We start from the raw sequence: 21,284 nt of genomic DNA on the forward strand, positions 1-21,284 counted from the left end.
ATTAAGGTGACATGGAACATGAAAAAGCATCTCCCAAGCTTCAGAGCAGTACTCTTAAAAAAAGACAACTCAGAACAATGAAAATGCCTAAATGTTCAGTGACATCAACATACTCTGATTTAACTCAAGAAAGCTTAGAATGCATGGTTAGCAGAAGAGATTGTGGTTTTATTTTAGAAAAAGGAGACAAAATGGGAGCTGTGCCCAACAGAAAAAGTGGTTAAGGTTGATTTAAATGTAGTTAACAGAAGTGTCTATTAACACAGACTAGAAGCAAAACTTGTCATTTCTGCTTCAATTCTAACGCAAGCTGATAAAACTAATGAATGAAGACAATTTTAAACAGATTTTGTATACTTTAATTGTAGTTAAGAGTAACATTTCCAACATTTTTTGCAAGTCTGAGGGTACATACACCCAAGAAATGAACAGAACAGTTGAAGTGAAATAGCACCAGCTTTCTAGAGTACAGAAATGGACAGCTCAGCAATTCCTCCCCAACCTAAAATCCGTTTCAATGTTGTAAAATGCTGTACTTCAAGCTTCGGGAAATCACAACTGTTTTAAAGGCTGGCCCAATCCAAGTGCCACACTTTGCTATTTGACAGCAGGCTTCTGGAGAGCAAAGCTCACACTCCCAGCTCCTGAGCATCACAATCCAACCTCTTTCCAACAAGAGGTCCTCAGGAAGCTCCTCCCTGGGCTGCACCTGAGTTGCACAGATTAAATACTCTTGAGGGAGAAGCTTCCCAAGGCCACACAACTCCCCCCAAACACATCTGCAAATCGAGATTAAAGCTTACTGTCTATCAAACTTATTGTCTCCTTTGGCTTAAAAGTTGTGCAAGACCTGATAAAACCATCAGAACAGTAGTTAATCCTAACATCTCTTTCACTCCCAGATGCATTCGTGCACTAATGCATTGCCTTTGTTACAATCACACAGAACCTTTGTAGTGGAAATGGTTTAAGCTGCCATCACTCAACAGAGGTATGATTTGGCTGAGTTTTCAGCCTATGATTTGAGACATTTGCAGAGCTCCCTGGATATTGGTACTTCCCCCAGGTTTTACACATTTGCTGCTCCTGACAATCTTAGGAAACTTCCTTTGGGTTATCCTATCTCACCGAGATAGGAGGGACACCCTTCTTTTTCTTCCTTTAGCAAGTGGGAACTGAAAGAAGGAAAGAAAAATCTCTCAAATTGGAGGGGGAAAAAATCAAGAATGATAGGGCAACAATTAGAGAGACAACCTAAACATAATCCACCACTTGCTATATATTGATTTTTGTTAATATCCCCTGTAAAGTTTAACACCTTCTTCACGTACTGTTTGCTACTAATCACAGTCACTATTTTACCTACTTTTCAACACTTGATCAAATATTAAGCCTTTGTATTAAGTTAAAAAAAAAGTCCTCTGAAGTCACTGAAACTGTACTTGTTTACATTTCAGGGGAATGTGCTCCATTTCTCGTGTCTTTTTCACTTGAAAAATTTCAAGAGGGAAAGAGACGCAGAGCAAAGGTAGTATGAGCTGCAGAATACATCCAACAACCTAGAATAATACTGTTCCTACAGTATCTTGTGCAGACAACTTTCCATAAACACAACAGTATGTTTAAATATAAGGCAAATGGACACTGGAGGCCACTAAGCAGCTCATTTGTGTATTTCCCTTAAGGGAGTAAAAGTCCAATTTCATTTAAGTGCTATAAAAGTAATCCTAACACATAATATTGTTAAGAATCACATTTAAAAAAACGTTTTGTTATCTATGCTTGTTTGTCTAACAATCAGCTTACAAAATTTACATTTTTATGCTGAAAGTAGTTTTTTTTAAAGATTATTTCCAGAGAGACATTGTTTAACTACAAATCTTAGTACAGTTGATTGAGCTGGTGCTTGGACAGAGTTATAGTCTGGTACTTAGTATAGCAGCCACTGTTTTTATAATCCTTAAAACAGTAAAATCCCCAAGGCAGATTTGTCAGGAAGCTGTAAACAAGTAATTTTCCAAGACTTATTGGCAATAAACAAAGTGATCCCTAGTCTAGGTTTTACGTTTCTCTGCCAAATTTCAGTTTTGGAAACTGTGGAAACTACTTCCAAATTAATACTCTGGAGCAGTCTGGAAACTTGTCTCTGAGGAAGTGTCAACATCTATTTCCAACGCAGACTCATCAGGATCTGGGAGAAAATTAGGATAGGACTTGAAGTCTGACTGCTCCTGTATATCAGCAGGAGCATTTTTCATAGCTGAGTGCATGAAGCATGAAGATTCCCAGAGCCAGCTCTCAATGTGTGCAGAAGAGTGAGGCATTTTAAGGTGGCAATATGAAGAACGAAATTCCACAGTAGATGGGACAGTTTGACATTTTCTTAGTGACGCATAATTATCTTTCCTGCTAAAAAAGAAAGGGGAAAAAGGAGATTACGAGTGTTTCAATGACATCTTTGCAACATTTACAAGTAGAAAATACAGTCCTTCAACTTCCCAAAGGCCATCTCTGCACTCCACTTTACAATCAGCTTGTTATCACCAACCTGAACAACTGGAACAGAACTTTTCTGCACTCTAAACCAGCAGCTGAATCACCAGGTGAGCCCTTTCCAATTTGAGAAACAGGAAACTTAAATCTTAACCAAGAACACTTTTTTTTTTGTCTTTTAAGTTTTCTCTCCTCTCTTGCAGTGCTTTTGGAAAAAAAAAAACCAAACAGCAAAAACCCAACAAAACAACATACCACACACAAAAATACCTCAACTTGCCCTACACACACTTTCAACACTGGTTGAGCTGCTTTTCCACAAGAAAAACACTGTTTCTGTTTAATCATGATGCAGGGACTAAGGAAGCCCTCTAAGAAGTTAGTTCTGAGATGAATTTGTGATACTGGGTCTTCCCAAAGCCTGTTTCAGATGAAGAGAGTCAGGATTGGTAAGACTGGAATATGAGAGACATCAAGAGGTTGCTTGAGTAAGGGTAAAAGCAGGGAGGAGACTATTCCCAAATTTATTGTGGAAAGAAGTCAGAAATATCATTAAGAAGAGAAGGAAGACACTGGATTACCTGTCGTATCAAGTAGCTGAAGACAGGACAGTAGGATGATAGCAAATATATACAAAGAACTACATTTTTGCTCAGAGAGATGGCCTCAAAAACCAACTAGTGTTCTACAAGAAAAGGCTTTACATGATTTCAGAGAGAGAGAAGACAGGCTGTTAGTGTACAGGAATGAAATGCTTATGAATATTGTAAGAAGAAAATATCTTTACAACCTTTCATTAAAGCCACTATTTAATACTTCCAAAGGGGGAAGAAAAGCCAAGATTCAACCTCTTTAAAACCCTTCCATTAAGCCAGAACCTCTAACAGAAAGTCTGAATACTCTGTACTTCTAAGGGATGGGGCATATGAATTGAAACTTTCATGATGCCAACCCAGAACCTGGCAAAACTTCTTGTAAGGAGGTAGGATGAAGCAGTGTTTCTCAGACATATAAACCCTAAATTTCTGATGGGTCACTGCATTGCCAGGGCAAAAAAGAGCATCTTTGATCTTCCTTCTTATCTGGCATTAACACTAAAACCAGGAAGGCAAAAGCTCAAGAACTCTTGGCTTGAATAAAAGGGTATTTTTGGTTGTAATTTTAAAACGTGCTGTATATAGAATATGGCAATGATTTGATTGAAATAACTGCTGCAGTTAGGAGTCTCCAGTGCTACAGCTAGCTTTTGAAAACTTTTATGAAGTGTTTAAAACTTCTATTTACTCCTAATAGCTTTTTCAGTCAAATGTTCTTCCCTCTTGTTCTACCTCCTACACAGCAACTCTAGGAATTGGGACAATAATTAAAAAAATTACAGTAAAACTGTGTAATTTTATAAATAACAACAAACTCTGCTGGATTTATGCTTTTTTTAGATCAGATCTAAGAGATTTTGTATTTGTAAGTAACTGGACCTCAGAGAGAGCCTTTGTTTCTGTGTATAGCAATACTCTTGACATGGCTGTGCAACTCTGTTCCAGCAACAAGTACATTTTTTAGCAGGAAGAGCTTAAGCTCTTGAATTAATTCTCTATGAATATTGGTGATACTCATTTTGTGAAAGTTTGCAGAGCTTCTTGGGCAAACTCTACACTCCCTAGAAAATGGGAAACAGTGATGGAATTCTTAGATGCATAGTGCAGTGTCACCTCCACACACAGAGTGTTACAAAGTTAAACACAAATAAAAAGTCTGAAAGTAAGAGAAGCACAAATGAAGTTGAGGCTTCTCTTTCACAGGAATAGAGGTTCCTAAGAATTTTCTACCATGTGTCTTATTTTAATTCTTCCCAATTATCTTACAATACTGTCCTTTATATTAATCTACATATTAAGACATAAGAATGTCTCCTGTCCAGACTCCTAAGAATTCAGTCTTTCTCCTACCGTTCTCTCATTCCTACCTGCTACTTCTGATTTATCACATCCTGAGTAACATTTCTCTCCTCTTTTCTGACTGACTACTTCAGCTGCTGTGGAACAGAGAAGAAACCAGGTCTCTGTTCTCAGTCCAATGCACATAACCCACCCCTCTCCCCAAAAGCACACAACACCTCCTCATCTACAAGGTGTAGCAGTCACTGACCAGTTATGAACAAGAAGCACCAGAAAGTGGATTTGAAGCAGTGAGAACCGGTTTGTGTTAGCACTGAGAAAGTTATTAAATCCCGTTTTAAGAAAGATGATCAGTTCTTGAAGCTCTGAAAAAAAGAGAGTATTTCTAAAAACGCATCACTGGCATGCAGCAGCATTCCACTTTACCTGGCTGTACAGAACAGCTTGCTTTTAGCCTGGGAATAAACCATGGCAGCGAGCCGAAAGAGCTGCTCCTGCATCCATCGAACGTCAGCAGGCATGTCAGGAAACCAGTTCACCAACCTGCAGGCAAAACCAAAACACAGCTCTTGTAAGCAGGGGATTTAATCAGCGTTGTATTTACACACACCATGTCCCACATCCAAAACAGCTTGCTTTCTTTCTCCCCAAATTAACTCCCCTAGCAAGGTCTCCATTTCTACCCAAGCTCTCTGAATTCCCATCCAGCCTGCTCATCTCTTTTCCACGAGCTAAGAGAAGGGGCAGCACAGATCACTGCATCTCTGAGTTATGCCAAGTGGCTGACCAGTGTCTGCATTCCACAGTGTGTGACCAACACAGGAAGCCTGCAAAACATTCCTGTCTCCAAGACCTTTGCAGTAGGAACTTTCTGGTCAGTTTAAAGCAAGGTGGAAGAGGAAGGAGGAACAAAAGCACAACGGAAGAACAAAGAGAAGGCAAAATGAGAATAATGTCACAAATGTGCATTTTTTTCTTGTAATAACTTAGCTTTCTTGTAATAACTTAACAGAAGTCAGCTATATCAGAGTGGGACAAGGAGGAAAATCCCACAGAGAAATCTGGGGAAATTTGCTTCTTCTCCATCCACCAAAAATGGCACAGAAACAAACCAGCTCACTGGAGTTCTGTATGGTTTGATTTAAAGAACAATTGATTTTTCACGATTTTCTAAAGATAGTAATGACATCTGCTGCTCAAGGACTGGAATTCCCTTAAACAAGCACAAAGCTTAGGATTTATGGTGCATTCACTGAGCATAACTTCTCCTTTACAAAAATTGAAACATCAAATTAAGCCCTGCTTCAAGAGCACAACTTTCAGTCAAATTAAACAAAACTGGTAAGAGAATTTATATGGTGAATAAACAGTGGATTTCACTCCTGACTTGAGAAAGACGCACAAGAAGGATGTGGATAGAGTTTAGGTAACCCTGCAGAATATAGTAATAAAGCATGTGCTCCTGGAAAGCACAACTAACAGTGCTTCTTTTGGGCAATTACAAGGTAGCTGTTAGTAATATGAGTGTATTATTTAAGAATCTTCTTAACATGTTTATTTATCTAGCCTTAGACCATACAGGCTTTAGAAGGATGCATCACATGGGCAGAAATAAGGTCTTTTGACAGTTAACACTTGAACTCTAGAGTCCCAGAATGCCTACAACACTTAACAAGCTCTCAATGAGGACATTTCCAAAATGATCATAATTCTAAAAGCATTCATGACAAGTTCCTTACCGTAAAGCCACCGAGTAAGCAGACTCCACTGGCAGTGTGTATGGCAGCATCAGGTAGGATATCACCCGCATTGGGAAGAGTTTAGAGAACTGAGCATAGAATCCGTTCTGTTCTATACAAGCTTCCTGCAGTGCTTAAGAATAAATATTTAGGAAAAGATATTACACAATTTGAAAGCAGTTTCAATAATTTTCTTGCAGTTTTGTAACATTCAGTCAACATTATCAAAGTGTTACTGAATAACACTCAGGTAGAAAATGAAAGAACTAATCTCAGGGCATTCTTACCATAAACCTCTATATTATTTTAAAACATGGGAACACAGATTCATGCCATGGGGACAAAATGCATTATCCAGAACTTCTGAGCAATAAATCTAAGAATTAATATAAAAAAAGAAAAAAAAAATCAAAGCTTGCCACTCAAAGTTACAGGAAGCAGCTTGAAGCATGCACCTTTACGAAGTCTGGGAGGTAGACTTTCAAATATGCTTTTCTCCAGAGGCCATGGATTTTGCTTTAGCTGGTCATTTAAGCTGGTCATTTTCAAAGTTTCTACTCTGTTATTTTCTGTCAATTTTCTTTTCTTCACATGGTCAATGTGTTGTTGTGCAGCCTCGTGAGGATTTCTTTTTGTGAAGGACAAGTGGATATAAATTGAGTCATTCAGAATACCTGAAAGAGTCAAGAGCTTTCACTTAGGTTTAATCCACAAGTTTTCCATGTACCTCTACAGCACCTGCAGTCTGTGTGTCTGGACAAAGACCTGTCCTGAGGGAACATCATCTATCCCATGTCAAATGCACTTGTTCTCAGGATCCCCCAAATGTTTAATCACAATGATAGAAGTTTAGGTCTTACTTTAAAACAGGTTCTAAAGAAAAGAGAAAAAGTGAACAATTGAGTGACATTGCCCTGGAAACATACAGTTATTTACCAAAGTTGTTTTCCTGCAAGAAAGCAAATTATTTAAAGGAGAGGAGGAAAACTGATTTAATATGTATTTGAAAGAAAACATCTAAAACACCTCAGATATTTGGGAAATTTGACATGGCAGATATCACATGAGTACTCTGAGGCATTGCTACAACAGAGTTGAAAATGAAAGCAACTAGGTTACAATATTTTTTTAAAGTTATATCCAAAGTACAGATCTAAATCAACAGGGGTTGTATTGCAAAACTAGTGCCAATTAAGAAATAGCACTGATAACTACCTTAGGAACAAGCATTAGATAATGAGTACAAAGAGAAAAATACAAGAAGTGTATTTATACTTCTTTTCCAGAAAATTATTATAAAATGCTATAAGAAAAAAGACTACCAAATTAGACTAGGATCTATACCAGGATATAACAGAACCTGCATCTTACATGCAAGTACTAGTAAAAGACAAATGTCAAAAGAATATACACAGAATTTAGCAAAAGAAAATATTTGAAGTGTCACAGATGGGTGGGGGAAATGAATTCCTACAGTTGAAATAACTTAGTAAGAAAGATGATGCATCAAGAATGACCTTGGAAAGGTTATAATTATCATTGATGCAGCTTGATGCAAAACAGCCCTGTGACAGAATGAAAACAAAGTTGATCACAGGATTAGCTGTGTGAGAAGGAGGACAACAGTGCAATACAGAGAGGACATGGGGCAAAGAGACTGAGGAAAAATGGCAAGGAATGTCAGACGTTAGTGTCAGATGGAAACTAATGGAAACTAGAAGGAAACTAACATAGGAAACTTGTGGGTGCAGGACAGCAACAGAACCCAGCTCAGCACAGACAACCACGAACTAGAGGCTCTTTGTAGTGCTTTTAATCACCTGGTGTAAGGTATAAAGCAGGACTCTCTCATTAAATAATAACTGTACATAATAAGAATTATAGAATATCAAGCTCTTAGGCAGAACTGTGACATTCTTCAATGAAGAGAATTGTTTCAGGAAAACAATCTAGTAACCAGGCATTGGCAGAGTATATCAAAGACTGCATTACAATCCTGCAGCTGGCACTCTCTGTAACAGTGCAAATGTCCCATTTCCATTCCCACTCCTCTCATCTGACCCAGTACCAATTTGCTTCTGCATCCAAAGACTACAGGGATGAGGCATATTTAACACATAGTTAACTTTATGCTAGTATCAAGTTACTGTCTTCAACTTGTTTGTCTCAAAGCTTGCAGAGCAGTAATACTTATAAATATGAAACGTTATTAGAATTCTAGGAGTATAATAGAGTAACTCCCAGTTCTTCTTAAGTTTATCTGGGGGTCAACAACTGCTCCATTGTAAGTTTTCTTCTGAAGTCTTTCCTGATACAGACCAAGGGTTTGTCTGTGATTTGAGTTTATATTGCTGTTAGCCAACTCCCAGTTCTGGACTACCAGAAGGTCACTTGGATGACAGAAGAAAGGAGGCACTAGAAGATACAGGTTTCAGAGAAGTGGGAAGCAGTAGCCTATTGTTAGTAGTTAATTGTTAATCCTTCACAATTAACACAAAGCCAAGTAATAATATGATTAGCCTGGAACTGGAATTCTTTGGACATTTCACTCAACATTTACTTCACACAGATTCAACAAAACTCCCCAAGTTCAATTTGTGTGGCAGCACAACTTAGGTGAACAGTTACTACAATTATGGCATTTCTACAAGAACTAAACTATCATGATCTCTCCAAAAGCCTGAAAGACCAATCCCCTTCTTAGCTACATACAACCCCCTCACCCTCATTGCTTATTTTGATCTGGGTTTTTTTTGGTTTGTTTTTTAAACAGCTTAAGACCATATTATCAATAATTATCTACAAGTTTAACATACCATTCTCTTTCAAGAATTTAAGAGCATCCAAATATCCTTGCTCACAGATCTCTCCAAGTACCTGCAGATATAGGGTAAATGAGTCAGACAAATAATAGGAGTTTCAAGTTGAGATCAACAACAGATAGATTGAAGAATGAAAAGCCACTTCCATCCACCTTCCACTCTTGTAAGAAAAAAAATCACCTTAACAATTGCTGTAATTCAACAGATTCAGGTTAATATGGCTACTGGGATGATGCATACATGACCATGTACATTAACTTGTCTTTCAGCTACTACAGATGCACTGGATTATTAATCTAAAAGGACAGCATTCAAACACTTTGCAAGACTTGCCTCCCTTCTTGTTTCCCTGACTAGCCCTTCAGAAGCTGCAATGAAACAGGGTATGGAGCATGCCAACTCCCCTCCTTCCCTCCCAGTACTTCTCACTTCCCAAAGCTTTGAAAAAATCAGCTGTCCAATTGTGATGCTCAGACTCAGACTTATCTTCCCTATGAAAATATCTTCTGCAAGAAGCAATACCAGCTCACCTACAGAGGGGTACTAGTAAAGGAAAAAAAAGGAAAAATAAAGCCTGCGTAAGTAAAATTTTAAATTTCTCTTGAAGTGGTCAGAAAGCCCTCAGTTAAAAAAAATGTATCTATAGCAGTCAGAAAAATTACTTCTTTGCTGTAGTATATCCCAAGCCAATTGAAAAGGTCAGTTTTTATTTTTCCAGCTTCCACAACAGCAATTTGAGTGCATTTCCCTAATCAGATCTGCACCTAACAGCACTTAGCAAACTTTAAAAGCAACTTGCCTGTGCCAAGTATTAACTGAGAACTTTACAAAACCATGAAGCTTTAGAACTTCCTCTAACTTCTTAGCAGGTAAACATGAAAGCACTACAAACTCACAGCTATCAATTTCCCAGTGTTGGTTTTATGATAGAATCCTGTGATAATTTCCAAATAAATACTGGAAACCAATACCAGCATATGCATTTTTAGTTTGAGAGAGACTAAAACCGAGAAGAACAAAGACAACACATGAAAAAAATAGAAACAAGATACATCACCAAAGAAGTTTATATGAGTGGATGAAATGCTAAGAGCCTGTAACTTTCTGCAAAAGCTTTCATGTGGACAGATGAACCAAAGGAAGGCAATGGCTGACCTTGGGTTCTGGTGGAAAGAGTGCTTGTGTTAAGCGATACAGGTTCCCCAGGCTGAACTGAATGCTGGTGTTGGTCACGTTCATCTCATGGAAGTTGGCTGACTTCCCCTTGGGACAGATGTCACACTCCCCAGCAAAAGGGGACACTGTGATGGTGTTCTTACACTCATAGTGAGGCAAGTTGTCACTGATTCCTCCATCCACGTAGCGCTACAAAAACAAACAGAGACAACACGTCTCGAAGGCTGAAAACGTGTGAGCAGCAGATTGTCCATGCAAGAATGAAACAGCACTGAAAGCTGGAACAGAACAGCCTGGGCCTGTGCTCCCAGGCTAAACATTCTGAGTAGCCTGCTTTGTTCTCCAATGCCAATAAACAGTCCTACCTATAGTTCCATAAATAGCCCATAGAAGTATATTCCATTTGGGATTTTTCCATATTTTTTTTAAAGATCATAATCCTACACAACCTAGACAATTCAGTAAGAATGAAAAACTTAAAAACACTCTTCATAACTACAATTTGATAGAAAAGCATCAAAGAGATTTGGACATAAGGAAACGGCAAGTAAAAAATGGACAATGCATGAGAAACTTTGCCAACAGTCACAGGCATCTATTGTGCTTTGTGTGCAAGTTCCAGGCTATGCTTTTGTCTGCTTCACACTGAATGGCCCATTTCTGTAGCTTTAGTGCATCACACCTCAGACACTGTAAGATCCAGGCACCAAAAGGGTTCTGGTTTGGGGTAACTAATGTCTAGTGCAGCAGCTGCAGTGGCTACAGACAGCCCCTCCACTTGCTCACAGCAGCCAGCTTTCCAGTAAGGCCAGAGGAACTGCTTTGTTCCCACACTGGCAAAACACCACCAGCCTTGCTGGTTCAGAGGCTGCATTTTCCTCCTTCCTGACCAGTCAGCAGACATAAACTGTAGGTCCTTGTCAAACATAAATGGAACAGAGCAGGAGATTTGAGCAGGAGCAACCTGGATTATCAATTTCAGCTGCCCTGATGCTCACACCCTGACCATTCAGAGAAACACATCAGAATTCGGAAGGAATGGACACCCTCTGGACCCAGCAGCATGCAGCTACTGCCAAACTTCAGGTGTGCAATGCAATCACTGAAGTACATCTGCAATCTGCAAGTCCTTTGTGAAGTGTCAATTACAATACAACAGGTCTGGCAATGGAGGACCCTTCTCATGAAATTATTAAAAGGTGGAAGTGCATATCTGAAGCACTGTTCTACTGTTCTAAATAATTTTCATGATTTGGAGTACCTGCTCAGCTGTTCCTCCTAGTAATTTTTTTAACTTAAAACCACTGCTGTGTTTGAAAGGAGTAAAAACTCAAAGAAAACTCACCACACCCAAAAGGTTCTGACATGGCAGTTAGATACACCTACTGAATGTTATCCATGAGCCTTTGTTTTACAGTACACATGCAGGAATTCCAAGCCAATAAACCTCAAGATGCCACAAAATTTACATATTTGACATTCTATTGTGCTTAAGCCTGCAGGAGTCATGCCAAGCACATGCAACTGGGGTATTCTTACCAAGTTACATCCAAAAATGCCTCCTAAGCATTAAAATCGTATCAAAATAATTGCAAAGATCAAAAGGATAGAATGATGCCTTCCTTTGCTCAAAACATGACCAAATGAAGCATCACTTTTATGGTTTTGTATTCTGAAGCAAGCCTTTTAAAATAACATTGTTGTCTGGTGACAAGAACTGAGCAGCCAGATTAGCCTGGATCCACCTAAACCTTGGATTCAGTCCAACGTCCTGTTTTCATAACACCTCTAATCTGGAAGAGTTTAAGGAGACATACAAGGTTTAGAAGTACAGATAAAGAAAATCCCTATACAGTTCTAATCACTTTTGCTTAAATTTCCACATGAAGAAAAAAAATACATTTCATGTCTATTCTTGACCTTTTAACAGTTGCAAATTGCATTGAGAACAGTCTGTAACAACCACTGTTAAAGATGTTTAAAGTTTCCTTTCTTTCTTCCCTTCTCCTTGTGCAAGGAGCACCAGAGTTGGAAGGGAAGCAAATGCAAGTTAACAGAACAGGGTAGCAAAAAGCCACCAATGTCACTGCCTTGATTTGAAATGCAGATCTGCTTCCAGTCCTGCAATCAAAACACCTACAGCACACCATGCCAACTTTCCTGCAGTTTTTGTCTTTTTAATGGGGGATTTCAGAAAGGCCAGGATAGCCATGAAGTATTGAGAGGTTTTGTAACCAGCAGTTCTTGTGAACCAATAGAAAATACTAATATACTGATACTTTACCTCTATAAAGTTAGCTTTATTACACTGAATACAAATGCCAGAAGGCATTAAAAATGTTTGTTTACACCGAACTGAACACAGAACTTTAATCCAGTTGTAAGGCAGATCTCCCTACAGTCAGAACATGAAGATATACAATAAAGTATCTTACAAGATTTTTTTTTTTAAATAATTTTAAGTGACTCTTCCTGTAAATTTGTGCAGGTGAAAGAGTATTATTTCCTTCTACAAATATTTATCTATAAATTAAATACTCATTATCTTATAATACCTTCTTCTTTTAGTAATGCATCTTAGGGGGGAGAGGAGGGAGTCAGAGACAATATGTGTGTTCAAATGTAAGTAACATCTTCCATACATTCAGTGTTTCTTTTTCTGAGAAGTTGTAATAGCTACAGCACTAGAAGCCATAATGAAGGCATTTATTTTACAGTAGGATAACAAAAAAGCCCATAAGCATTCTCTCTTAGTATTTTCAGAATAGGTAGAACTATTTTTAGATCTTAACAATAGAGACTTACCACACCTCGAAATGATGGTGGAATGAGGCCACAATAAATAGGGACAAATGAACTGCAGATTAAAGCCTGTAAGAAAAAAACATTGACATTAAATGTTAACTGCTAATATTTTCTTTTTTAGATATTAGCAAAAATGACCAAGCAACAAAAAAAAATCCCCAGTGAGAACACTTGTACAAAAAATGGGGGAAAAAAAGAGGGTATTATCAAGCATTATTTTAAACAGGATGAATCTATTCCACATCCTTTTTTAATCATACTCCATCTAAAAAAAATTGTAGGACACACTAAAAGACCATTTCTAGAAATGATAATCAGCAAGGAAAATATGATTATTCACTCAAGCTCTAGATTTTCTGAGTAATCAAACTAACTACTGGGGATACAAATATCAACATCCTGGGATCGTATTAAATTAGCTTTGTAATTAACATTAGGAGTTTTTAAAAGCTATTTTTGACCATTTCTTGATCATTCCTTCTATAAGAATGACCTTAAATTCTTATTCTCTAAGGATATAGTTTCATTAGATCCACTGCATTTTAAAGCCATTGATTCTTTTTTATGACTGATCCCTTGCACCTCCTCTCTAAAACAGTTCACAGACACACAGACTGGGAAAACCAGTGTGTGAATCTGGTGTAATAAAGATGGAATTCCTCTTTAAGACACTGCCAGAGGCACAATATCTGAAATGCTTAAAGCAGAAATCCAACAGGTGATGTTAAAGGGACCTAGGATTACAGAAGCTTTTAGAAGTTGCCAAAAGGAAACATACCTGTATGACTTCTTCCTTAGAGTTAAAATTAGATATCAAGGCATTTTTGCCATCTGATACCCTGGTCAGTGAAATACACAGTCTGCCTGATGACAACTGGTGTGTGTTTTCTGGAAGATTTCTCATCAGTCCATCTCTTATAATCTTTATCACATCAAAGGAAGGATGAAGAGGACCAAGATTTCGCTTTCTAGCTTCTTTGGCTAATGCCAGAACATCTGCACAAGCCTGAGCTGAAAAGAAAGTGCATTTTCTTTAATAACAGAATGTATGTCAAAAAACAGAATCCACACTTGGACTAATAAAGCTTATCAAGAGCTCCAACTCATCTCTCTTATTGGTAGAATGAAAATTCAAGATCTTTTTAACAGATAAAGTAACTGTCCAACACATTTAAGAGCATTTAGGAGTTTTCTGAGAGACAAAAAAAACACTTCAGACTTTCAAAATGAACTCCTGGTAAAGGCTAAGTTACTTATATGTCATTAAAATGTAAATTCTGAGTGTAAAATACCCATTTGAGATGCTTGCATTAGGAATTATTCGTTCCAGAAATACATACTATAAGAAAAAAAAAAGAAAAAAGATGAACCAAACTGAAAGTTTTAGGGTACCATTTATCCTCATTGATATAAAAACACACTCAAGGGAGCACAAGGTGTGGTCTGGTGGGAATGTCAGGGGGGAATTTTTTAAAGCAGTGGGTAGGGAATGGGGAGGAGATCCATAATACATCACACAGGTCTCCATCTAAATGGTGCATTTTTACAGTAATGACACTTCATTTGTTTTTTTCCAATTAAACCTACATTTGGGAATTTCAAACCACTACAGAAGACGTGACTGTTCCTGAAGAACACTAAAATCCTTTCACCATTCAGTCATAGGAGGGAGTGCAGCTCATCCACCTGCAATGTTTTGTTTGAATTTAGAACGTCACATTTCTCCAGGGCACACTTTGAGGAAATTGCTTGTCACCTTGGTGGAGGAAAGGGGGGGAAGGTCAAAGTAGCACCTTATCAACAAGGTCTTCGAAAAATATTTTCAGAACTTACATACTTTACCTTACTAGAACAGATAGAAATTCAATTTATCAGGTTAAATGTGAGCACTGCACTGGCGACAACTCCGCTTAAGCCTTTGAGCTCAGACTAATTCCCAAAAATATTCCCTTTTACAATGTTATTACCCTCCCTCAAATAGCAATAACTAACCGTTTAAAATTCACAACTAAGAGTCTATGTGCAAAACAGCATCTCTAAAAATTCTGAGGTATCAGACACATTCCATTTTTACCACTTCAATTTCTTCATTCCATCCTCACCAAGGGAAGTCTTGGGCCACAAATCCACTGACACCAGTAGCCTCACCCCACCACTCACCCCAGAAGAGAGCAAACAATTTAGACACAACTGAACTGGTTCATGGTCAGTTATATGTTTATCTTACTAAAAACACATTTTACACGCAAAAAAATTGCACAAGTCACATTCTGGCAAGTGACAAAGTGACTTCCAAAAGCAGAATGAGACAGTTCTAGCAGATGCAATTTTTCATGCATTCAGACATTCTTTACCACCTCCCTTTTTTCACTTAGCAATGCTCAACCTTCTTAACTTTCTAAAGATAGCCATGTTGCAAGAGTCCAAAATACTGAACTACCAGGACTCTGGCCAGGAAGTCTTCAAGCATACACAATAATTACCTTTTGCAAAATAAGTACAGTTCTGAAAGCTTATGCATCAAGCAAGTCACTCGCTTGTTCTAAAATATAAACCAAGAGCAAACAAATACATGCAATTTGATTTAGCAGTTTACCCATCTTCTCCACATACAAGAATTTCTATCTAAGAGTCTATGATATTAAGACACTGAAAATTTACAAAATTTTTCGTTATTAATTCAACAGACTTCAAAAGATTCCAACTCCTTTTTCTTCTCCCTTCCTTTTCTAACAGGACTAAAATACAGTTACCTCTTAGGCTGGTGTATTCCAAAATAGGAACTTCTCCAAAAGGGATAAAGGGCTGGAGCTCAAGTCAAACTGGGATTTTGGGCAGACCTTGGTACACCAGTTTTATTTTTGAAACACAGGAGAGCTAAAGAAATTACTGTTCCTAATAAATGTGAACTATTTCTATTTATAGTTCTATATTCTTATTTTCAATTGTTACATTAACAATTATTTTGTTTGGCAGAGTAAAACCTGAGAAGTTTACTCCACAGAGCAAAACCTGACATTTTATTCACAGCCTCCACTAAACCTGCTCTCTTTAAGTGCCCCACTAGAACAGACGATCACAGCACCATCAAAATACCAGATCCCCAGGACATCCAAGGAGTGCAGTTAAGCATTCCAGTTTGGAATAGCTGGAACACCCTTCATCTTCAAAACAACATTCATGGCTAAGCTTCCCAACCTCCCACAAATTCAATGAAAGAAACCTCTCTGTCAGTCTGTAAAAGTAGACTTTTCCTTCCCCATTCAATGGTTAGTGATTACATTTATCCCCATTTGAAGTTCCACGGACTCTCTACCTATCCAGCAGGTAATGTGAATCAGAGAAAACCCTTCACTTAACCCATCTGCCTACAAGGCTGAAAGAAACGAAACATGCTCCTCAATTCCAACCACAACCCCTGCTTACAGATATGCACACCCTGTCTGGTGTGCACCAACACACAGACCAGTTCAGGGCTGGGTGCTGCCAAGCCCCAAACACCTCCAAGGATGGAGGTCCCACAACCTTTCTGGGAATCTCTTCCATTATTTTACCACCCTCATGGTAACTGTCTTTTCCTTACACCTCATCTGAATTTCCCCTGTTCCAGCTTGCTCCTGCTGCTTCTCATCCTTCTCCTGCTCACCTCTGGGAAGAGCTGGGCTCTGTCTACCCACAGTAAAATGCAACTGTGAAAAAAACCCATGGGATTTATACCTCCAACTGCAGGAACAACAAACTGCACATTAAAGTGTATCAGAATGAGAGAGGCACACGATATGAGCTCACAAAACACATCTACGTTATTGTAGCACACAGTGTTTCCTTACAATCTGAAGCTTACAGAACGTATTAACAATCCTCTGCTTTCACACAAGCTCACAAAATACCACAGCCAGAAACTCAGAGAGTGAGCACAGGACTACCTTCTTAGTTTTATCAGTTTACAGCAATTGACAGATATTAGAATGCGGATGGTTTTGAACTGTCATCCAACATTCCCAAGCTGTGCTTTTTTTTTTTAAATTTTTATTTTCCAGTAGAAACACACTTTGCTACCTTGGACAGTGATCTCACACACACACTCTACTAGAGAAAAGCAAGAATCTCAGTTGGCATATGAGATTAGTAATAATTGAGAAAGATAATAATTTGAAATCTACAACTCCCAATTAATAAAGTGCTAAAAGCTTTAAAAGCTGTTATTAACGCCGTCAAATAAACAATATACATTTTCTGGGCTTAAGAGTGCTTCAAATATGTAAAACAGTTCCTGTCTCAAATAATTTACAATTACTTAAGACTTAAAACTGGGTATGTTCTGAAAATAAGAGCTATTGGGGAAGAATATTATTTGTTTTAAAAGCTGATATTGGCCTCATAATAACTCAAGTGTGTTATGTTCGGACATTACAGCAAAATGAAATCAAGTAGCTTTATTGCTAAAGCTTTGAAGAAATTAAGATTATGTGCTAGATTTCAGTGGCTAAGCAGCATTTCATAGCATTTCATAGCATTTCATAGCATTTCATTGCATTTCTCTTCTGCGTACTTCAAGTTCTCTGTTCTTACAGAGAACTTCTGCTTGTTTAGTCAGTGGATTTTTTCCTCAGAAATTTAAAAGCAAAGCCCATAAACCTCTCCAAATTCAAAAGAAGTACTCATTGTTCTCCTCCTCTTCTAAGACAAAATCTGAGTTTATAAAATCTAGTTCTAAACCAGTTAAGGGTGCTGCTAACAAAAACAATCAGTGTGGAGTCATGAACTAGCCAAGCTTTACTCAGTGGATTTCTTTAGTTTAAAAAGAAAACCATTTTCAGATTTCCATCATAGGGTTTTTTAAACTGCAATCCAGTCTCCATCCTAAACGCCTTGACATTTTGATAGCTGTTACCAAGTTTAATTCATTAGAAAAATGTATATTCAGGTTCTCATGAGCCCTAAAGAGGTAACAGGTATATTTTTCCTACTGCTAGAAAATAAGCACTTATTTCACAAAGCAGACTATATGTAGTTGCAAACTAACATCTTCTATCCGGCAAAAACACAAAACAATCTTACCTCTATTATTGAAGTGACAATTAAAATCAGTGATTTTAATCAATCCACTATTTCTAATCATACACCTCAGCGACCTTTGCAACATACACCGTGCCCAGATTAACGAGGAAAAGCATGTTAAAGCTAACCTAAGCCCTGACCTTAACTCTCTTAGCCTTACCCCAGAAAGGAGCAGCTTTGGAGGAAGCAAGCTAAAGCTATCTGGCACCTCACGTGCAAAGGAGATGCTCTATTTCCCAACGAAGCGCAAACACTTTGTTTACAGCGGGTGGCAGGGCTGGCCGACTGGCTCGGGTGGGTGTCAGGGCTGAGCTGGCTGCCGCTGTCCCGGTGAGTTCCCGGACTTTGGACAGGGGGCGAGAGCAGCCCCTCGGAGGGACACAGCCCGAGTCCCACGCCCGGGAGAACTCCGACCTGCCGGCTACCCGAGCGCGGCAACCGGCTCGGCCACCGCCGCCACCACCCCTCGCACCACGCACCCCGTTCGGATTTAATTCCACCCACGGGCACACGTTTTAGGGGCAAAGAGAAGCAGAGAACCGGAGCCGGCCCGGCCCGGCCTGAGGGACCCCGCGGCCCGAGCGCTCCCCGGGGCCGTGCCCGCCCTGCCCGCCGCACCTGCCCCTTCCCCGGGGCGAGCCCCGCCGCTCGCCTCGCCTCGCCCCGCTCCCCCGGCCCCGCCGCTGACCCAGAGAGCCGCCCCCGACCAGGACGGCGCCGGCGAGCGCCCCGGCTGAGGCGCCGTAGATGTGCCGCGCGTCGCGGATGACGTGCGGGGCGCGCTCCTGCAGGCAGGTGGCGGCGCCGATGTGGTAGACTCCCAGGAAGCCGCAGCCGGCGAAGGACACGCTCCAGCCGCCCTCGCGGTCCAGCATGGTCGGCGGCGGGACGCGCACCGGGGCCGCGGGAACAGGAGCGCTCCGATCGCGGCGGCCGCTGCCCGGCGACTGAGCGCGCTCGGCGGGGCCGCTCTGCGCGTTACACGGCGGCCGCGCCCCCGCCGCCGGCCGCGCCGCAGCCAATCCCGCGCCGCCGCTCGGTGGCACAAGGCGGCCCAGCCAACCAGAGGCCAGATGCAAATGAGGCCCCGCCCGGCGCAGAGCGCGCTCCCGGCGGGGCAGATCCGCGCCCCGAGTCTGCCCCGGTCACCTCCGACCCTTCGGTCCCCGCAGACCCTTCGGTCCCCGCAGACCCTTCGCACCCCTTGCCTCGGGCGGCCTCCGCTGCTCCCCAGCCCCGCCTGTCGCCAAGTCCCCGCCCCGAGCGCAGCGGGTCCCGAAGGGCGCGGCCCGCCCGCCCCCGTTCCAAAGCCGCACGGCGCTCGGTGGGGCGCGGGGTCCGTGCGGTGCGGTGGGGCCCGAGGGGTCAGCGAGGCACAGCGGGTGTGGGCTCGGCGAGCTGCGGTGCCGGCTGACTGTGACCCGCCGGTAGGAAACGGAGGGATTGGGATCCGCAGGCACGGCGGGTAGCGGGAGGAGACACCGCTCCCCAGCCCATGCGGCCCGTGGGAGGTGCGGGCTTAGCAATCACCCCGATTATCCACGGCTCAGAGGAATCCACTGCGCCAGCTTGGGCAAGCATTCCGATTACATGATCGTCTCTGTTCGATAATCCTGACACTTAAAGAGAAGAAAATTCATTATGATAATAACACTAGGCTTGTAATGGGAAGATTACAGAATAATCTGCTTTCAGTTTGCAATTTCCACCTGCAAACAGTTCTGTGTTGGTTTATCTACCAACATTTGACAGAAAGGAGTTCAAGCAAAGCAGCTAAATGCCATCTGAAGTGCAGAACAGCATCATCTGGCAGAGTTTCAGTAGTAGCAGCTGAGTGTCAGTCAAAACCAAGTGTCAGGTACTGGTGGCCTTTGGAGGTCTCAGCATCTTTAAGAACCTGAAGACCCCATGCTTTCAGCTCTGCAGGCTTCTTTTCCTTACCATTAGTTCAGGTATTTCTGTGTAATGCTGCATTGCAGGCCAGAGATGTGCCCTAAATGTTTTTTCTGCTCAAGTCCTCTAGATGCATCTGAACACATCCAGGTAGGGTTTAGCTCCCTGCAAAAGGGGCAGGTTTCCTTTAAAATTTGTAAGAGAAACTGGCATTTGTGTGTGACTTGGTCACCCCAAATCCCAATGTTTCCATTAGGCTCAGTCTAACGCTGGTAGAGATTGAGTGGCTCAGAAGGGAATTCACAGCAATTACCTTGCCCAGCAGGGAGCTCCCCAGAGCTCAACTAAGAAAAAAACCCAGAGAACAGCGTCTGAAATCCTCCAGGATTTAATTGCCTCACTCAGGAGGCTTTAGCTACCTTCATGCACCATTACATCATAACAATAGGATGTTATAACATCTCAAAAGAGACCAAGAGGAGCTCATGCTTTCCAAACAGGAGAGGTTATATTGTGAGACCTTTTATTTATAGCAAGCACTGCCAGGGAGAGAGCAGAATTCAAGATCTTTTTCAGTCTGAGTGGTCTGAGTGGTCTTGAAGCCATATTCTGCCTCTAGGTGAGCACCACAAGCACTGGGCCATACTTCCAGTTTTCCCACTTTTAACTTAGTTCTCTAGCCACTTCTGTCTTGCTGGACCATTCATCTTCACCTGTTCACCATTTCAGTGAGCAGAGCAGGGAGTGTCCTAATCCCAGTCCTGCCTTTGGGGTGCTCCCCTTCATTTAGGGAAAAGGAAGGTCTGAGATTGACCCCATCTCAGTTCACAGAGAAGAAGGAAGCTGAAATGGGATATGAAACCACATCTCACACTTCCTAGAAAAGTCTTCTTTCATTAAAAATGTGATTGTGACTCATGTAATTTTTCCATTCTCTGCTAAAGGAAAGGGCCAGCTCGGCTGTATTTTGTATTCTCTTCATGTGTGTTCTCATGCTATTTACTCAGACCTTAAGTGTGGGAGAGAACCATTTTTTAGTGGTTCTAAGTGTTCAGAGGTGTTCAGAGAGGGACATTTCTGGACATCAACAGAAAATTGACAGATTTTGCCAATTTAATGGCAGGCAAGCAGGGGACTTTCAGAACATTATCACATCAACAGGTTTTTTAGGGCTAATCTCAGTTTTGCTGGTAGACATCAACTCTATTTTAAAAAAAGATTTTTTATCCCTAAACTGTCACTAGAAGGTGACACTTTTCAAGACACATCCTGAACCACATTTCTGAATAGTCAGAAGGAGTCTTATTTCTACTGTGAAATGATACATGGCCAGTTCATAACCATCTGATCCTCTACTTTTGGTCCTTTGGCATTAGTATGTCCTGTATCACTGACAGTGT

General features: G+C 40.7%; 1 protein-coding gene across 2 annotated transcripts; it reads right to left on the reverse strand.

Annotated features, from left to right (window-relative positions):
- Nucleotides 1–336: 336 nt before the first annotated feature.
- Nucleotides 337–18,956, reverse strand: LOC146443869 (1-acylglycerol-3-phosphate O-acyltransferase Pnpla3-like). 2 transcript variants are annotated; one of them, XM_085048982.1, is made up of 9 exons: nucleotides 18,680–18,956; nucleotides 13,709–13,941; nucleotides 12,931–12,996; nucleotides 10,105–10,314; nucleotides 8,944–9,004; nucleotides 6,583–6,801; nucleotides 6,128–6,260; nucleotides 4,815–4,931; nucleotides 337–2,406 (listed from the first exon to the last, which is right to left on the reverse strand). In XM_085048982.1, exons 1-9 carry the CDS (start codon nucleotides 18,864–18,866, stop codon nucleotides 2,115–2,117), a joined length of 1,518 nt encoding a protein of 505 aa, XP_084905108.1. In that variant the 5' UTR covers nucleotides 18,867–18,956; the 3' UTR covers nucleotides 337–2,114. The 2 variants fall into 2 exon arrangements, with proteins under 2 accessions (XP_084905108.1, XP_084905107.1); XM_085048981.1 differs by lacking the exon at nucleotides 18,680–18,956 and adding an exon at nucleotides 16,027–17,444.
- Between the last annotated feature and the right edge of the window lie 2,328 nt (nucleotides 18,957–21,284).

The sequence above is a fragment of the Lichenostomus cassidix genome, chromosome 1Aa (assembly GCF_008360975.1).
Source record: "Lichenostomus cassidix isolate B80296 chromosome 1Aa, HeHo_3.0, whole genome shotgun sequence".
Taxonomy (NCBI): domain Eukaryota; kingdom Metazoa; phylum Chordata; class Aves; order Passeriformes; family Meliphagidae; genus Lichenostomus; species Lichenostomus cassidix.